The following is a 19,721-nucleotide window of genomic DNA, read 5'->3' as shown; positions in this document are numbered from 1 at the left end:
GTCCTTTGCAGTCTGTACATTCTTCATGGCCACCCCCTCTTCTATGGTCACTGAGTGCTTCTCCCAGGTAGCACCCCCATCACTTCAGCTACAGAAGCTTCTCCCTCTTACATGTCAGAGCACCAAAGGCCACAGCCCTCACTCTGAATTTTATACTTCTGCCTCATATACAATTACCTGGACCAAAGTCTAATATCCCTACTGTGGGGACCTGGAATTGGCCACCCCAAGATATGTCTCTTTGGCATCAGGATTATTTGAGGTTGATTGCTTTTGATAAACTGGGACAGGGAAGGAGGCTCTGAGGAATGGAACTTGCCCTTTGTTAGGACACATTTACATTTGTAAGGTAAATCTCTATCTGTAAAAGGTGCCTCCCTCTCTGTACCAGGAAGAAGAAAGGAGATGACCTTCTCTCTAGAAACTCTTCATCAATACCAAAGGCAAGGACTTAAAATCTGCATTTTATTGTGCTTCTCTGGTAACCTCCTGTAACTGACTTCCCTCCCCCTCCCAACTTTGGCATTTCTTAAGGATTAAGCATCTTCCCTTAGGCTAGGAACTGATTGCTGCGCTCACCAGACAATCGACTTGCCTCCTGCCACGCCCACCGAGATAGCCGACCACTACCTGCTGTGTCCATCAAGCCCTGTGCTGACGGGGCAATCTTGTGACTATTGTGGGAGGGACATTTCAATCACATGTGAAACACCCCGTTTGGGAGTATATAACCACTATGTGCACCCCACTTCTTTGGTGCCCTTTCTTCCTTCGGCAAGAAAGCCCCAGGCCATGGTTCCTCATAAAGCTTTGTTTAATTTTCTCTTGCTATTCTGTCTCATGTGAATTTAATTTGTTCTCCGGCCAGACGAACCCCCATTTGGGAAGAGGAAATGTCCTCCTCCCCTACACTGCCAAGGAACACGGACAGCATCTTATCCATCATGTCCTTTACGGTACAACCTGGTGCTTGGCATACAGTATGCTGCAACAAAGGTTTGTTGATAGACCAAGTAGTTGTTGAACAAACTGTTTGTAAAATGTAAATTAGAATTAGTAGTTCCAAAGGGCGGGTCAATATGGTCATTTGTTAAAGATTGCCATATTTATCTAAAAACATTGGACAGCCAAATGTGAAAAAAAAAAAAAGGTTCATTTTCCAGCATGAGTGAGGAGCTAGAACACAAGGCTAGTGATGCTGCAGAGGAAGGGAAGCGCGAGGCAGCTCGGTGTGCACTCCCCGCGCGACGACTCAGAGCTCTGATCTGCAGAAGCAGGCCGACCCTTCCCAACCTTTATCGTTCTTGTCTAGAGTGCACTATCTGGTTCTTTTCCTCACCCAGTGGCCAAATTACTCACAGCTTCCCCTGGATTATAATGGAGCTTTATGTACTTGTCAACTGAATCACAACCATAATACTTTCTTCTTACAACACAAGCAATGACGGAGCTACCGGGTCTGTCCCGATTCGTTGAGCTAGATGGTAGCTGTAGGGCTGCAGGTCCAACCCCCGGCTTCAGCCAGGTCCAAAGACCTGAGTAGAGTTTCGTGAACAGTTCATGAAATTCTGCGTGTAAGTCACTTCCTAAGACAGGGACAGAGAAGAAACTAAAATAAGTATGCTTTTTCAGAAAGCATTAAAAATTTTTTTCCAAGCTTTTTTTTCAGGAATGGGAAACATGATCAGAGTCCCATGGGATCCATCATTTTGTCTTCTGATTCTTCAAGATCTAAAAATTGTTGCCAGATGTTTCATTTTTTACTGCTTAATGTAAGAAACATCCTTATACATTTTGCCTACAAAGAGAGGACATTAAGCTGTGGATGCTGAATGATAGGTGATTGTTATATTTCTTTATTTTTTATTTTCAATATGTCTAGCATAAAGCTATATCCAAACTAATAATTATAGCAACCATTTAAATTTATACGAGTCCTATCTACAAGACACATAAAAAGATTTCACGAATTCTTGTAATTTTTTTTCAACACAGGTTGAAGTGTGTTCAGAAAAGACACAAAGCGTTCCTTTAACTAACAGGGAAACTGAGGCACAAGAGCTGACCCAGAAAAGCAAAAATTGCACTGTGATTTTTCTGACTCGATGGCTTTTCCCCTAGAGCTCCTGCTTATTGATGACCACATAATATTTTTTTCAAATAGAAAACGCAACAAGAATTTTTTTATTGTATATACAATACATAGCACTTTACGTTTTTACAAATAATAGTTTAGTGGTTCAGAATTAGATGGGTCAAGGTTCTAATCTTGGCCCAGACATTTTCTGTGTGACCTTAGGCAAGTGTCTTACCCTATCTTAGCATCATTTTCAGCGGTGTGTGGAGCCAGCTTTATATCAGCTTGCGAGAGCAGATTAAACTTGTGGGAACTCTGCAAGCCAGAGTTAAAACACAGCTAGTTTAAAAACTAAATCACGTAAACTTAAAATTAAGTAAATTATATTAACAAAGATAGCGTATACTCAAGCTCATCAGTTCCTAATTATTTTATTGCATGTTACCATTATCTATGCTATTCAGGAAATTTATGTTTCCCATATCTGTATGATGAAAATATTATATCATGGTGTACTAGTGCACATCTCTTCTCAACTCCCTGTTCAGTGACCTCTCGCTGGTAGCTTGAAAGGGGCCACGGTGAGAGTATTTCCAGCATGGAAATCAGCAACCACTGCAAATCACGGCTTTCTCTGCTCCCCGCCAGGGGTTAAACGTTTACCTCCATTGTTCAGTTTCCACATCTCTAAAAATGGGAATAATGATACCCCTCTCATACAGTCATTTGTAAAGATTAAACGAGATAAAAATGTCAAGTATTCACCTCAACACCTAGCACATAGTCAATACCCAACAAATGGTAGCGATTATTATTACCATCCATTAAAATATAGAATAAAGGAAAATGGAATCAAACAAATATAAGTGAATTACAGTTTTGAATCTAACTTTTACCCATTCATTTTGGTGCATACCCTGCTTGTTCATAACTGATTTAGCTGGTCACGCAACTGCTATTGTTCCAATTCCCCGTTACTGATAAACCACCAAATCTGGACCTCCATACCCAGCTCTGCTCCAAGGGCCAGACTTCCGTTTTCAAGTAGTTCTCATCATCGACACTCAGATGTATCACAGGAACCTCAGATTTGGCCTTTCCAGAATAAAATTCATTATTCTTTTCCCTCGATCTTGCTCCTTCTTTGGTTATGTTGGTTAGTCCTCATATAGAAGCACAAAATCCTAAAGCTGAAGAAGACCTCAGAGATCTTGTAGCCCAGCCTAGCCATTCTACAGATGAGAGGGGACTGAGGCAGAAAAGCCAAGTAATTGTCCAGGGTTGCACAAGTGGTTAGTGGCAGAGCAAGGACTGGACCCCAGGTCTCCTAACTCCAGTTTGGGGCTCCTTTCACCACCCTATTTCTCTGCTATGTGAAAGACAGAGAGAGAGAGAGAGAAAAGGAGAGAGAGAAACCCCTTCCCCCCCTGGCCTTGCCTATGCAGTCTGCATTCCAAGGCTACTACATCCCTCCCTAGACGTGGCTTTCTCCCACCTCCACCACAAACCCCAGGGGTGAACAAGTAAGACCTTCCATGATCTTTGTCTCTCTCAAAGAGGTGGAATTGTGTAGCCTAAGGAGAACTGCAATGATCCTGGAATCCTCCAGTTTGCAGTTTGCACAGCCAACCTTTAGTACTCACGGGTCCCAGAGAGATTTAGCAGTACAAAAAATACTGATAAGCCATTATTATTGTGTTGAGCGTTCCAATCATTTGACCATTTCTGTCCCTTGTCATTTTTGTTCACTTGTATGCAGCGACTGAAAGATAATTGATGAAAAAGTACTTTCACTTTAGTATTTTGTGGTTTCCTGGGCTTTTTTCTCTCTATAAATCTAAAGAAACGTCAGACTCAACCCTTAGCAAGAAAAGATCATCAGACCTTGCTCTAGCAAGTTGCCAACTTCTCAGCTTCTGAACTTCCACCTGAAGCACCTGGCTAGCCATGTCCTGAATTTGGCTGCAGTTTCATTCATTCATTCATTCATTCATTCATTCATCAAACATTGGTCAAAGTCCTACTATGTGCCAGGTGCTGTATTATTTGCTAAAGATACAGTGACACAGATAAATAAGGCACCATCCTGGCCATCAAGGAGCTCACCTTGGGGAGGAGAGCAGACAAATAAGCATACCATTGAATACATAGAGAATAGTTAGTGAATGTGCAATGATAGAAGCTTACACCAGAGGGATCAGAACCCAGCTGGGGTTGGGGAAAGGAGGGTCAATGAGGGCTTCCTAGAGAAGGTCGTGATTGAGCAAAGGATATGTGAAGGTTAACCCGGTGAAAGGGAGAAAGGGACAGTATGAGGGTGTCTAGGCAGAGGGCAAAAGTTGAGCCCTCTCAGTCATATTGGATTAGCGCCCAGCCTAATGACCTCATCTTGACTAATGACATCTGAAACAAGTGAGGCTGGAAATGAAGAACAGGGGAGGTGCAGAGGCAGGAACTCCAATTGCAAGCCCTCTTACTCTCTGGTTTCACTACCTTAAATGTGAACATACAAATCTGAACCTTGGTCCAAACTCCCCACTCTTCATCCTGCTCCTTCCTCCCACTCCAAGTGCAGAGCTGTTGGTTTCTGGGCATTTGGGTTTCAGCCTGAGAGTGACAGCACCCCAGCCTTCCTTCCCAGCATAGCGGTGGTGATTCTGTGCCTGGCTTCCTCCACAGTGCCATAAGCCAGTGATACACACAGCTAGAGACACAGGAATCTGTAGAGAATGTGGTCACCCAAGGATGCTATCAAGAGGAGAATCCTTAGAATTACACACAAACAGAGCAGAGGATAAAGGGAACGCAGAGCCAGGAATCAGTGCCCTCTAAGTGGTGCTCTCTCACCCACAAGTAGGAGAGCTTTGTCCTCTCCACTAAAACTCTTAGTTCTGCCCATATTTTCTATTTTGAGATTTTGAAAGAAACAAGAATGTAGAGAGCTCTGAAGTGAGCAGGAAACAAATGTGGATCTCCTTCGAGAATTTTAGCTGATGCCTTTTTATCCATTTATTCATTCATCATGGGGATATGTGAGGAAAACCTTAAAGGAAGTGAGGAAGTTAGCCACATGGATAGCTGCAGAAAGAGTGTCCCAGGAAAGGAAAACAGCCAGTGCAGGAGCTTGTGTGTTGACAGAACAGCAAGGAAGCCAGTGTGGCTGGAAGAGAAGGAGAGCAGTAGGAAGTGAAGTCAGACAGGCAATTGGGGGAGGAGGTAGATTACATGGGTCTTGAGGGTCTTTCCAGGGCTTTTCTTTTATTGAGTGAATAGCAAATTTTGCCAGATGTTTGAGCAGAGGAAAGACATGGACTTGGGTTTTGAAAAGATCATTCAAGACGCTTTGTTGAGAGTAGACTTGTAGGAGGCAGAAGTGAAAGCAGAGAGACAAATTAACAGGTATCACAATAATCCAGCAAGAGATGAAGGTTATCTGGACTGGGGTGGCAGCTGTGGAGGTGGCGAGGAGTGGGCAGATCCTGGATTCTGAGGTTATAGGCAACGGACTTGCTGACAGAGTGGATGTGGAATGTGAGAGAAAGAACAGAGTCAAGGATAACATGCTAGTTTGCTAGGTCTGCCATAACAAAGTACCCCAAACTGTGTGGCGTAAACAACAGAAATTTGTTGCCCAACAGTTCTGGAGGCGAAAAGTCCAAGATCAAGGAGTCAGCAACGTTGATTCCGTCTGAGGCTGTTTCCTTCACTGTGAGGAAGGATACGGTCCAGGCTCCTCTCTTTGGCTGGTGGGTGGCTCTTTTCTTGTTCACGTGGTGCTCTCCCATACGCGTGTGTCTGTGTCCGAATTTCCCCTTTTTATAGGGACATCAGTCATATTGGATTAGCGCCCAGCCTAATGACCTCATCTTGACTAATGACATCTGCAATGACCATACTTCCAAATAAGGCCACATTCTGAGGTACTAGGGGGTTAGGATGTCAATGTATGAATTTGAGGGGGACACAATTCAGTCCGTAACAGATGACACCAAGATTTTTGGCCTAAGCAACTGTAAACGTGGATCTGTCATGGACTGAGATGGGGAAAGCTGAGAGTGGAGCAAGGAGTTATTTTTCAGAGTAGGAATTTGTTTTTTAAGATATGAGAGTCTACAATTTGGGAAAGAATTTTGGGTTGGAGATGTATCATATATACACACACATATATACATATATTACTTCTATACACATATATCATTTCTCTCTATATATACACTCCTAAAACATATATACATGTGTATGTGAGCATACATAAATGCACTCCTATGTACATGTATTACATGCATGTGTGTGCATATGTGTGTGTGTATGTGTGTGTGTATATATATATATGAGTGTTCATTATTGTAGGTGCTATTTAAAGCCATGATCTAGGTGAGGTCACCAAGGGAGCAGGTGCAGGCTGAGAAGAAAAGTGGACCAAGAACTGAACCTGGGGCCCTCTATGACTAAGCGGTCAGAGAGAAGAAGAGGTCACTTAGAGATTCACCTTTAGAAATATTGTCAGAAGTAAGACAAAGAGCCAGATCTATATCAGATAAGGGGTTAGTATCCAAAATATACAAAGAACTCATACAGCTCAACAACAAAAAAACCAACAATCCAATTAGAAAATGGGCAAAAGATCTGAACAGAGATTTCTCCAAAGAAGATATACAGATGGCCAACAGGCATGTGAAAAGATGCTCAACATCATTAGCTATCAGGGAAATGCAAATCTAAACTACAATGAAGTATCACCTCACTCCAGTCAGAATGGCTATAATTAACAAGACAGGAAACAACAAATGTTGGAGAGGGTGTGGAGAGAAGGGAACCCTTGTTCACTGCTGGTGGCAGTGCAAAATGGTGCAGCCACTATGGAAAGCAGTTTGGAGTATCCTCAGAAAATTAAGGATAGATCTACCATATGATCCAGCTATTCCACTGATGGGTATTTATCCAAAGAACTTGAAAACACAAAGGCATAAAGATACTTGCACCCCTATGTTCATTGCGGCATTATACACAATAGCCAAGACTTGGAAGCAACCTAGGTGCCCATCAAGGGACGAATGGATAAAGAAGATGTGGTATTTATACACAATGGACTACTAATCAGCCACAAGAAATGACGAAATCCAGCCATTTGTGACAACATGGATGGACCTTGAGGGTATTATGCTGAGCGAAATAAGTCAGAGGGAGAAAGTCAAATACCATATGATCTCACTCATAAGTAGAAGATAAAAAGGACAAAAAAAAAAAACCACATAGCATTGGAGATTGGACTGGTGGTTACCATTGGGGAAGGGGGGAGGGGGGAGGGCAAAAGGGGTGATTAGGGTCACATGTGAGGGGATGCACTATAATTAGTGTTCGGGTGGTGAACATGATGTAATGTATCCAGAATTTGAAATATGATGTACATCCAAAAAAAATAAAAATTAAAACAAAATAATAATGAATATCATTTATGAGAAATAAAATACACACAGAACCACCATATAAGAATGCAAGAATACATTCTTAACTATGTATACGAATATATTCTTATATGGAAGCACATAAAGCAAATTAGAGGGTTTGCTTGTGTAGGGGGAGGCAACAGGAGTGGAAAATGTGGATAAAAGGGAATAAATAAAACAAGAGAGCGGCCTTGTGTGGACTGATTATGAAAGTGTGCCATGAACTGAGGAGTGTGATTAAATCTGTTCTTGGTACCTGGGTTCCAAAATAAGTAAAATAAAATAAATCTAATAGGAAATAAAATAGAAATCCCTAGTTATGTTTCTTCCCTTGAGTAATTCCCCGCCCCCGCACAATACTGCAAAGAAAACACAATATTTTTAAACCTCTCTTCTTAATCTCTATTAGTTAAAGTAGTCACCAACAGATGGGTTCTGAAAGCTTGATAAAAATATTTGAAAAGAGGAAAGTTCAGTGAAACCTACTTGTTGTGGAAGTGAATGTCAGATGACTTACATACTTATCGCTAATTTCTGAGAAGGAGAAGAACTGCTCAGCATAGAACCCTCTCTAGGTCAGAACGCGGTTCCCCTACCTCTCTTCTTGTGCACTTTAATAGCAGCATTGCTATGAAAACAAACTATGTGGGTAAATACGGGAGTAAGGATGGGGAGCCGCAGCATTAGCTTTCCTGCAGAAATCACCTCTACCTGACTTTTCTAAGTCATGAAAATGTCATTAGGATTGACACAGCCAATGGAGGAAACTAACAATATCAACAAGAGCCAAACATACACATACTTCATGACCCAGCCATTGGACTCCTATGTGTACACCCAACAGATATATGTGCTGAGTTCATTAAAGGACACGTATGTGAATGTTCATAGACTTTGTGGTCTTTTCTGTATGTATATTACACTTTGACAAATCTTACCCCCCCCAAAAAAGTCATTAGGGAATGCCTTTGCTCGTTAAGTCCCAACTACCAGTGCCAGCCAAACAGGAAGCAGATTTAATCCAGCTTCTTGGGTGTTGAGGATTGCTTTGTGGTCAGTGACAAGTACGCTCAAAGCAACAAATTCAGGTAAATGTGAAGAACCTTGAGAAACCCTCCCAACAACTTTCTCTCTTGGGCCTTCGGTTTTTTCTTAAGAAGTCTCTCCATCAAACCCAACCGGAAGCATTCTTTGTTGCTCCAACTAAAAGTTAAATAGGAATCACACCCTCTCCAGCTGTACTAGTCAGTTTCTTTCAGCTGCAGTGACAGAAAGCCAACATACCCTAGCTTAGGGAGAAAGGGAGTTATTGCTGTCTCTAATTGAAAGTCCAAGAAAACAACGGATCATCTCTCCTCAAACACATCATTTCTCCCTCTCAGAGGTTGGCCTCTTTGTTATGGTTTCATTCTTCCCCACTGCAGACAAATTTCTTCCATGTTCCCGGGCAAGAGACCTGCAATTACACATTCCAGGCCCTTCAACCTCAGGGAAAACATGATTTATTTGTCCCAATAGTTAGTATCTAGAAGGATTCTGAATGGTTCTGCTAGGGTCATGCTCTTCCTGGAAAAATGACAGTCCCTGCAGAGGGAATTTAGGATTGTCTAGGCCTGGGTCAAATGACTAATGGCCATATGAAAATACTGATACCAATAATCTAATAATAATAGATAATGGTGACTAAGCCTTTACCATATGCAGCCAGTGTTCTAAGCATCTTATATGGATCAAATCATTTCATTCACACAACACGCTTATGAGGTGGCTAATAGTATTTTCCCCATTTTACATATAAGAAAACTGAGGTATACAGAAAGCTTAGATAACCTGTCCCAGGTCCATAACTAGTCAATGGCAAACTCAGGATCAAAATGAATCCATGCTCCCAATTACTATGGTGTATTGCTCTCAAGGTGCCAGGAGTGACAGCTCCCCAGAGCCACAAGGGGAGGGAGAGGAGTGTTTCTCCGAATCAGTGTACAAGGTGCAAAGGAAAACTACCAACATCTCATACCACAGGTCATTAGTGTCACTTGTTTTATCCAAATATTCAATAAACATTTGATAAATGTCTACCATGAGTTAGGTCACACATTATTCCTTAGAGCAAAGAATAAGATGGACTCATTCACTGTCGCCAAATGTCTCCCAGACCATAGATAACAGAGGAGCACAGAAAAGGTACTTTCTTTACATGATAAGACCACTTTTTCTCCAAAAACTCTTCCAAAATTGTGTTTAAACATGGTTTTAAATTACTTTATGGCATAAGCTTAGATTTTTATAACTGTGAGTAAATAGTAAATATAAAAGCAAATAAATTTGTTCAACTGATTCAATCAGAATTTTTTGTTAAATGAATGTAGATTATTTGTCTTTTTTTTTTTTTTAAAGATTTTTTTTTACTCTTTATTTTTTATTTTATTTTTCCCCAAAGCCCCTCTGGTACCCAGTTGTATATTCTTCGCTGTGGGTCCCTCTAGTTGTGGCATGTGGGACGCTGCCCCAGCGTGGCTTGACGAGCAGTGCCATGTCCGCACCCAGGATCCGAACCAACAAAACACTGGGCCGCCTGCTGCGGAGCGCGCGAACTTAACCACTCGGCCACGGGGCCAGCCCCTAGATTATTTGTCTTTTTCTTCTGAAAATACTATAAAGAAAATGTTGCATTCAGGCTCTGAAAGAAATTTTTAAATTAATTTCAAAAATATTTTAACAATGGCAGCCTGTTGGAATAAGAAGGCTGTCATTCAACAAATATTTATTAAGTGCCTGGATATGGTTTAATCTTACAATGATCAAAAAAATACAAATTAAAAATACGAAATATCATATTCAATGTCAAATTGGTGAAAGTTTTTTCTATATATTTATGAAGATACTGAACATTATTTTACATTTATGGGGAGTGTAAATTGACAACATTTGTAGAGTACGGATGGCCTTTAAAATAACTATAGCCTCAGACCATTTCACTTCTCAAAATTTGTGTTAAAAAATTGCAGGGGCATATGCATAATGATAGCAAAAAACGGTGGGCCCAGGAACGAATGGTTAAACACCTCTTGGTATTTGGCTACAATGGAATACTACACAGCTATTGAAAGTAAGTTACAGAAAAAGATTTAACGAAATAGAGAGATGTTCACTTTATAGAATATTAAATGAAGACATGTGTACTATATAATCCATTTTAGTTTAAAAGAAGTATAGATGTGCATTAAAAAAAAAGCCAAAAAGCTTTACCCTGAAATAATAGATAGTATTTCAGAGCGGTGAATTTTCAGGTAATCTATAATTTTTTCTTCTTTTTTCTTGTATTTTTCTGCATTTAACATGCAACAAGAAAAAAAAGCAAATATTTTTTAAAAGTGAAAAAAAAAGCAAAACTGCAGGTGTCAAGTATACGTTAAGAGGTTTGCAACGGATAGTGAAAGAGCTGGCTGGAGTGGGGAGTGGCCCTCTCTTGATTTAGGGTCGTCTGTGAGCTGGGGCTTTTTTGAGGAGGAGAAAGTGAGCAAAGGCTTCACCTTGGCCACATCAAAGACAACAACACACGGGTGCAGTGTGAGTGCTGGTCTTCGTTAGCAAGCCAGCCACGTCACTTAATGCACTTGCGACGTTTATCCAATCTCAAAAGAATGCAGAATGTCTAAGACATATGTAATTGATTTTCACTTTTCTTTGCAATTCTCTGTCATCTATTTATTTATTTTTTCTAACAAGTATGGTTAAAATTCTTTCACAATGTTGTATAAATACATCTTTCCTTTTTTTGGGCAGCCATGACTGCGTTAAAGTTTAGCCCTTGACACGTTTCATTTATGTCGAGCCAGAACTGGATCGACATAAATGAAAAGCTTTAGCTGTAAGCTTCTAATTCTCTTTTTAAGTATTTTCCTTTTATTAGGACCTTTTGCCTTGGTCAGATATATTAACACATGACTTCATAGTGCAAAATGCCAAACTTCTAAAAAGAAAATAGATTTTTTTCATTTCCAAGGGGAAAACCTGAAAAATCTGTGAATTGTCAATTTTCCTTCTTTGAAGCTGCTTTTGTACCATCATATCGATGCAAGCAGGCCTGGAGGAGTGAGACTAGCCTCCCACGCAGGGCTGGCGGTGTAGACAGGGCCTCCTCAAAGAACTCAACCACAGCCCCTCAGAAGCAGTAACACCTAAGTCTCACCAGTTCTCGCTGAAGCTGCAGGAGCAGCCATTTCTAAGATCCCTGTGGTTCAGAATGAGCCCATGGCTTACTCCCAGTGGGCCTACGGGGCTCGGCTTCAAATGGCACAATTCCCAGTGCCTGAAACAATGTCTGACACATTGAGTTAAGTCCCCGTTGAATTATTAAATGAACAAATGGAAATGGAAGAGGGGTGAACAAAAGAAACTAACATTGTTTTGCATAATGATGTGAGATACTAACTTGGCTGTGGTTTGAGGCTGACAAATTAAGGGACCATCAGGAAAAGAAATCTATTCTTTGTACATTCAGACCAAACTCCAGTATCTACTGAGGACATGTGGGTGATGCAGTGAAGTGGTAGCCCGAGTCAGTGCACGGGGGGACGTTGCTGAGAGGAGGAAGCATGCCCCATCTAGAGCGGGGGTGGCTGACTCAGCCCCAGCCCGCTGTCGCCATATGGGAACGCAGGCCCAAGTTTGCCAGTTCTTCCAGTTTTTTAAGAGAAGCTTGAAGTCTAGATTTTTATGTGAAAACTCCAAAGTTTTAAATGTTGGCCCAAAATTTTAAAGACAGATAGAATCTATCTGTGTGTTTTGCACACCTATCGGGGCAGAAACCTCTCATTTCGACTTTACTGTGTCTGAGAATATTCATCCTCAAGACACGTGTACGTGTGTTTATGTGTCTGTATGTGTGCTGTGTGTCGTTGCTACAATAATTACCTCGTGGAAACTGAGAAGAACAAAGAGTTAGGTCACACTGTGGTGAGGGCTTTTAAGCACTCGGGTGAGCTAGAAGAAAAGGACTAGAGGACGTATCGTTAGGGGAAAGTGATCAGTGGGATGTGTCAAGCACATTGAGTTATTCTTGAATCTGCAAATATTTTTCTCTGTGACTAAGCCATCTGTGCTTGCTGATTGACACCCAAATGGAAGCTAGGCTCCTACCCTCGCACAGAGACTGGGAGACACTTGTACTAACTTCCTTGATGATTACGTATCAAAGGATGGCTCCCAGGTCCTTGAGGAAGACGTTCCTGGATTGTAAAACTGGCAAGAAGCTTTTTAAGACGTTTCTACCTCAAAGGGAGCAGAGAAAGCACGTACAGTTACAAGTTTTCTAAATTTCATGTTCTCAGAAAAGGGAGGTCAGGGGCCTAGAGTCAGGAAGAAGCCTGTCCAAAGTTTAGCCACGCTGGAGGGGATGTTAAGGCCATCTTGGTCTTAGAGTGATGGTAGATTCGATGTTTAGCAAGCTGCACAACAGTAGATCACAAGCAAATGTAAATTCTAGACATGTCAGCCCCACTTTGAAGTCCTCTCCCCCTTTCCCTTACGTGGTCCCCACTGCCTGGGGCACCATGGTGTGCCGGTGGTGGCGGCTCAGTAAGAATTCTGTCCACTCAAGAACGTGGAGGCGAAACCCATGCTGCCTCTGTACTCCCTCCAGGGGACTTACCAGCCTAGGTATCTACCAGCAGGTATCTACCAGTATGCACCAGTCGGGTGTGCTTTCACCAGCTCTGCAACCTCGGGCGCCTTGGTCTCTTCATTTCCAAATAAGCATAATAAATACATACTGCAAAGACCAAATCGTGCCATTTGCGATAACATGGATGGACCTTGAGGGTATTAGGCTAAGTGAAATAAGCCAGATGGAGAAAGACAAATACCGTATGCTTTCGCTCATATGTGGAAGATACACTAATACATGGACCAAGAGAACAGATTAGTGGTTCTCAGAGGGACAGGAGGTGGGGGGGGAGGGCAAAAGGGGTAAAGGGGCACATATGTGTGGTGACGGATGAGAACTGGACCATTGGTGGTCAGCATGATGCAGTCTATACAGAAAGATATATAATAATGTACACCTGAAATTTACACGATGTTATAAGCCAATATGACCTCAATAAAATTTTTTTAAAAATACATACTATGCAGCATTTGTCTGAGGAATAAATCTGATCTACATAAAGCCCTCAGCACCATGCCTGGCGTAGAGAAACAACTCATTAAATGGTAACTAGCAATATTTCAGCCAGTTTTTATCTGTGCTGTTATATTATTCTCATAGAATGATGAATATACTATGATACCAATATCAATAAAACACAGAGAGGTGGAAGAAGTTAACAGAACCATGACTTAGCTCCACCGAAACAGAGCGGAAGAAACTATCAGTGAGGCAGTAACTATTTCCGAAGTGCTATGCCCTACCTTCCACAACTCCACCCCATATTCTGCCCAATTTTCCTGAATCTCGTTCCCTCAAACTCACTATTTCCCCATGTAGATCTCAAATCTTCCTATTATTCAGCCCGAGGATATAATGCAATTTTTTAAAATTACAATCTTTGTTTTATTCCCTTTCTTTCATTTATTACTTGTAGCATTTTACCAAATACTATTTACTCTTTGAAAGCCTGTGGGGGAGCAAATGGACTTTTCAGGAAGTTCTTTGCAAATTCTCCCCCCAAAAAAGTTTGCCTTTGTTTGCATCGTGGTAGCAATGCTCCAGATTTGGACTCTGGTATTATAATTGTGCTCAGAGGATCTACACAGAAGGGGTCTGTTTCATCATCCAATGAGCTCTGCCTGTGTGTGGATGTGACACTCCCGTGGAAGGACGCCAGGAGCCTATAGTAGCGGTCCTGGGGAAAATTTAAGCAGCTGTGGCCGTGTAATTTAAAACCTCTGAGAAGTGTGCTGCAGTCTGTGCCCAGCGTTAGTACAACATGAGAGCTGGACGCAGCCAGCTCTCCGGAGGACTTCCTCGCCTGCTGCAGGGAAGAGCAGACTGACAGACAAACCTGGGTGCAGCCGGAAAGGTCCAAATAGATGAGCTTGTGGCATCCGTTCCCTAAATTCAGGTACCGTAAACCTTTGTCCGTGAACTTTCTGCAGTAAGCCAGGTTGAGATTTTGTAAGTTGTGGAAGTACCTGAAAAGACAGGGCGAGAGAAGAGAGGAAGAAAAGCGATTGTACTTTAGTCGTTTTCTCACATCTGTCTTCAGCCACTATGACAAAGGGAAGGAAAAGTGCAAGTTAATCGTTTCTCCTTGCAGATGTGCAACCGTTGAACTTTATTGCTCATTCTCTTGCTGTCAAGTAAAGGAGATTGAACTAGTATATCGGATGATGCATAACTATATTTCAAATGAAAATAAAGATTTGCCTAGATTTTTAAGAAAGCTGATTAGGATAAAGCTTTGGGGGCGGGAGGTCTGTGCATTCATATTGTTTGGAAATTAGTTTGTGTTTGAAACCAAAGATACAGCGTGCGCTATTGTTGCATTTAGATTTTCTCTTTGGAACACCAAAACAATGTGCAAAATGTCTAGAAGGACAAACTCTTTGTAAAACATCTAAATGGGGATTAACTGCTACATGAGACTGAGGATTTGGGGCAGAAAGGAGGCAAAGTTGAACATAATAGGCTCTTAAAATGGACACGATAAGCAAATGGTTTGAAAAAAATAGATTTGAACACGCATGATTTTGTAAATAACATTTTCATTACTATGAGCAATCTCTGAGAGGTTAGGGGAGCCGCAGTAAGTGTCAGGGCTGGAATTCGAATCCAATTTGGTCAGATTCCAACACCTTATGTACTTTCCATTGTGTCATGCTGTCCGCCTGCCTCACTACCCCTTTCTCCAAATTAGAGAGCTAGAGGGTTGTTAGAAATGACAACCCTCTACCCCCATCCCAAGAAAATTGTGCTTTACTCAGTTGGATCACAAGGGTACCCTCCAGGGAGAGGACAATAAAGCATTTCCAAAATTTTGGCCCAGCTCTTCATTCACTCAAGGGCCCCAGGAGAGGGGACGTGTCTTTGGGACGATAGTGCTGTTTTCTCCTTCACGGCTCTGCCCACCCAGCCACTGCGGAATCAAGAAGGTGTCCCTCTCTGTTCCATCTCAGGGACATAGCCATTACCAGAGGGGAACGTGTGTTCTGCATCAAATAATCTGCTATGGAATGGGAATCATAATATCATATGGACGTGTCTTTCAAATTTTAAGAATAAATCTGATTAATGATCAATGCTTGCATATTTTATTTCCCATTTATGTGAAGGTAAACTTTATTAGTCACTCGCAGGCTTTTAAGGGACAAAGAGGCATCTCCTTCCCACTTTTTGGGCTTTTTGCTTTCTAATTTGCTGTTAAACTGTTGCAGATCACAGACCAAGAGCATGTTGTTAATTCTACTACAAGAGAGGGCAGTAGTGAGAGTTCTTGCACTTCTAAAAAATGCCAGGCTTAGGAGGGCTTGGAAAACCGTCCACAAAACGTCCTCAAACTGTGAGCCTTTGCACGGTAGTTCAGGCTTGTCCTAATTACCCTCCTTTTTCTCAAAGCTCTCATTTTGGTCATGGTGGTAATGCCATATTTAATCTGTTTCAAACCCAGTGAGATGGAGAGCCTCTGATGTAGTTTTTATTCATCTCATGTGTTGCCCACTCGCTTGCAGACTGTACTTAACCCATTTTTAAGCTCTGTGTATCAGTCAGTCTTTCTGCAACTGTAATAATGCAACTGTTACTTACAAAATCATGCATATTCAAATCTGTTCCAATCCGGTCCAAGGTTATTGTTTGATTTCTTTAAGTCCATGTGATCAGTTAACAAATACCAAAAATTGAAACTGAGTGAGGAGTTCTTAACTTCTGTTGTGTCACAGATGCTTAGGGACCTATGGACCCTTTCTTAGCATAATGTTTTTAAGGCATAAAATAAAATACTTAAGATTACAAAGGTAGCCAATTATATTGAAAGATATTATTATCAAAATATTTTTTAAAAACCAAATGAGTGGAACAATAATATGTGTGCTTCTTTATTAACCTATTTAAGCAACAAGATCTAGTGGCAGTCTAAAAACTAGAATGATTTGGACATAGTTATGAGTGCCAAGGATATTTCGAAATATTTGGAACAATTACAGTAAGAAAATATTTGTAATAAGGAAATATGTGTGATTTATATGGGTGAAAGAGGCCCCAGGGACTGCCGATACCACTCTGATTTTTTACCTACATTTCAGTTAGAGCTTAGTGAAAATAGAGATTCTCCCCCCCATCAAAATTCATGGAAACCCTGAATTCCATCCCTGATTTCCTTAGGGGATCCACTGACCCCGGGTTAAGAACCTCGGGTTTGGCAAATGAGGTTGTTCATTAGAGAAAATGGCTCCCAGATTGAAAGTCTCTAGATGGCTCTCTTTAAAGTGGAGCTTCATGGGAACCACTGGTTTGAAAGCAAAGCACAGGAATCCTGAGTGGTCCTGGAAGGCCTTTCTAGGGGTTCCCAGTGCTGCAGACTAAACGTTGTGCCGCGGGATGGGAAAAGAATCAGTTGACAGTGAAATCGCACTTGGCGAATTTTATTCCATGCTACTGCTTCTTATTTGAAATTTTGGCAAAAAAAAAAAAAAAATGTGTCCCTTACACGAGCAAGATCTGGTTCACCCTTTTCCCAACCCAGAGACAACTTGATAATTCTAATTCCACTTCCAGGCAGTGTTTCCAGCCTGTGTTTATCTTTTCCTAAAATATTTGATAACGAAGGGTTTCTTATGGGGAGGGGGGTTTCTCTTGGAGATTTATTTATTTTTCTACTTCTACTATAATCCTTAAGAAATCACAATCCTTATAGAAACAACGGAGATAATTTTTTCTCCTTTCTCTTGAATTTTTTCCATTAAAGAATTGAGGCCTTCTGGGTTAGATCTCCAACACTTGAGGGAGTTACTACTGGAAGAAACGTAGAATTACATGTTTAAATGAAAATTTCTCTGAAAAATCACCAAGCCACGGCCCAGTCTGTAAAAGATAGAATTTGTACGTGGACTCTTTTGAGTCGAGTGTTGGGCTCTTTAGTTTCACAGAGGCAGTTTCGTATCCTAGAACAGAAGTCCTGCAGAAAACCCAAACGCAGTGGTCTGACCTCCTATTTTCACGGTAGGCCTTGAGGATGTCCAGTCGAGGCAACAGCTTAGTCTGTCTGGCCCACTCTGATGGGCACTGCTGCGACTATGTAACACGAGAGCACCTGCCAATAAAAAGTTTCCAGTCCAACTGAAGCCTCAATTCATCTACATGAAAAGTTGTTATACACCATGCCATCACAGCATATGAAGCTCCAGCAAGGAGCAAAGATCATAATAGCTTTACTCACCTCTGCATGCCCAGAATGCCTCACACATAGTAGTTGGCTGATACATGGTGAAGAAGTGAATGAATGCTGCTAGTAGAATTCAGGGAAAGGAGAAATCGACAAGGGACTTCTGGTAGATGGTGTGACTTGAGGTGTAAAGGTTGCAGATTAGCAGAGAGAAGGAAAAAGGCATTCCAGCTATAGAGCAAGAGAAGCATCTAGCAATCAGATGACCGGAGTTAAGGGCTTCTCTCGGGAAACCTGGGCAGACGTTTGATCAGATAACGTTAAGGGACAGTGAGGGAAGAGTCTAGACGTCAAGCAAGTCAAAGACATGATAAGACAAACGTTCCAGAATGATGCTTCTTGCAGATAAGGCAGCGCAGACTGATGGGCAGAGACATCAGAGGGGGAACCGTCAGGATGCTGTGCCACACGAAGTGCTGAGTGCCACCGAGGGTGTGGCAACAGGAATAAATAGAAAGGGTTTAATTCAAGAAACACTGAGCAGCAAGAAGTGTCCTGGAATGGGCATGAGCTCTGAGAAGCCCTCATTTTCAACTTTAGAAAACCGAACAAGTCCCTGAAGAAGTGAGGAAAAATATTTTTAATAAAACTGCAAATCAATGTTGCCAAGAAGGGCAAACAAATTACATTTTTCATCTGGCAAATGGTGTCTTTGGAAAGAAAGACTAAGGCAACGAAGAGAGAAAGACAGCAGCAACAAACAACATTTCTCTGGTTATTTATAGTTTAAGGAATACTTTTGCATACCCAAGCATGTTTGAAACAATGGAAAACAGAGCGAACTTAGGGAATCGTCATGAAACGTACTTTTATCACAGATAAGTCAGTGTACATTTTTTTCATATGACAAAAAACATCAACATCAAGTAGCATTTATCCAAAATCTTCTCACAATGGCAAGAACTATGAGTTAAAATCAAAACAAAATTCTCATTTTGGGTCCTACTTTTTTATCTGTTGCCCACTAAAGGTATAGCTCCGTTTGTAAAATAAAGTCCCTAAAAAATTATGCATAGTTGTAGTATTATTTAAATTTCCTAGGAGAAAAGGCTATCTTGAAGTATGATTGGAAAAAAATGTTTTAAGCTAAAAAAATAATTTATAATGTGATACTCCCAAATCATCCACTTTGTAAGTCCAGCTTATCACATATGGAGTTATGGATTTTATAATATTTTCTCTTTCTCTCTCTCTATATATACATACACACACATACACACATGCACATATATTCTTTCTCTATATATGTATATACAAACACATATTTACATGCATGTATATGTCTTAATATGGAATGTCTAAAGAAAAGTATTGAGTAATGTCTTATGTTACAGGACTAGAGGACCTTACAGAAGGACTGAAGAGGTCAGGGGCCCTCCCACAGGGCTGTTGCTGGAGCTGGCTTGCACCAGCCCATGAGAGCCAATCGTTAGCATCTCTTCCCAACTCCACAATCAGTGACATCATGTTGATGGCTTAAAATCAGCCAGAGAGGAAGTATTTACACGACAGAAATCAGTAAATCCTACAAATCAGAGCATTCCCTTTCCCCCTACCCCAGCCAGTTATTAAACAGCTACTGGAACAATGTTGTCCTTGGAACATGCTTTGAGAACAACTGATATAGAGAATGCGGTATGCTGAAGAACTGCTTACAGAGATTAAAATGATGAAAGAGACCAGGACAGCTTTGAAAGACAGGAATAAAAATTCAATTTAAAATGAAAGGGGATTCTTAAGACAAAACCTGAACAAACAGAATAGAATAATTAAAAAACAAAAATACCTTCCTTGGCTGAGAAAAGATCTAAGTTT

General features: G+C 41.1%; 2 protein-coding genes across 2 annotated transcripts in view; one reads left to right on the top strand and one right to left on the bottom strand.

Moving 5' to 3' along the window:
- The window catches only part of FBXL13 (F-box and leucine rich repeat protein 13), a 208,222-nt gene that overhangs the window by 66,121 nt on the left and 122,380 nt on the right, over positions 1–19,721 (bottom strand). The window contains exon 12 of the mRNA XM_014850486.3: positions 14,529–14,658. Within this exon, the coding sequence (XP_014705972.1) occupies positions 14,529–14,658 (130 nt within the window). The remainder of the gene's footprint in view (positions 1–14,528; positions 14,659–19,721) is intronic.
- LRRC17 (leucine rich repeat containing 17) overlaps positions 14,277–19,721 on the top strand; it is a 29,059-nt gene continuing 23,614 nt past the window's right edge. The window contains exon 1 of the mRNA XM_014850488.3: positions 14,277–14,588. The gene's annotated coding sequence lies outside the window, so the exon portion shown is untranslated. The remainder of the gene's footprint in view (positions 14,589–19,721) is intronic.

The sequence above is a fragment of the Equus asinus genome, chromosome 1 (assembly GCF_041296235.1).
Source record: "Equus asinus isolate D_3611 breed Donkey chromosome 1, EquAss-T2T_v2, whole genome shotgun sequence".
Lineage (NCBI taxonomy): Eukaryota > Metazoa > Chordata > Mammalia > Perissodactyla > Equidae > Equus > Equus asinus.
Note: the sequence above shows the minus strand (reverse complement) of the source record. Positions and strands in the feature narration are given on the sequence as shown.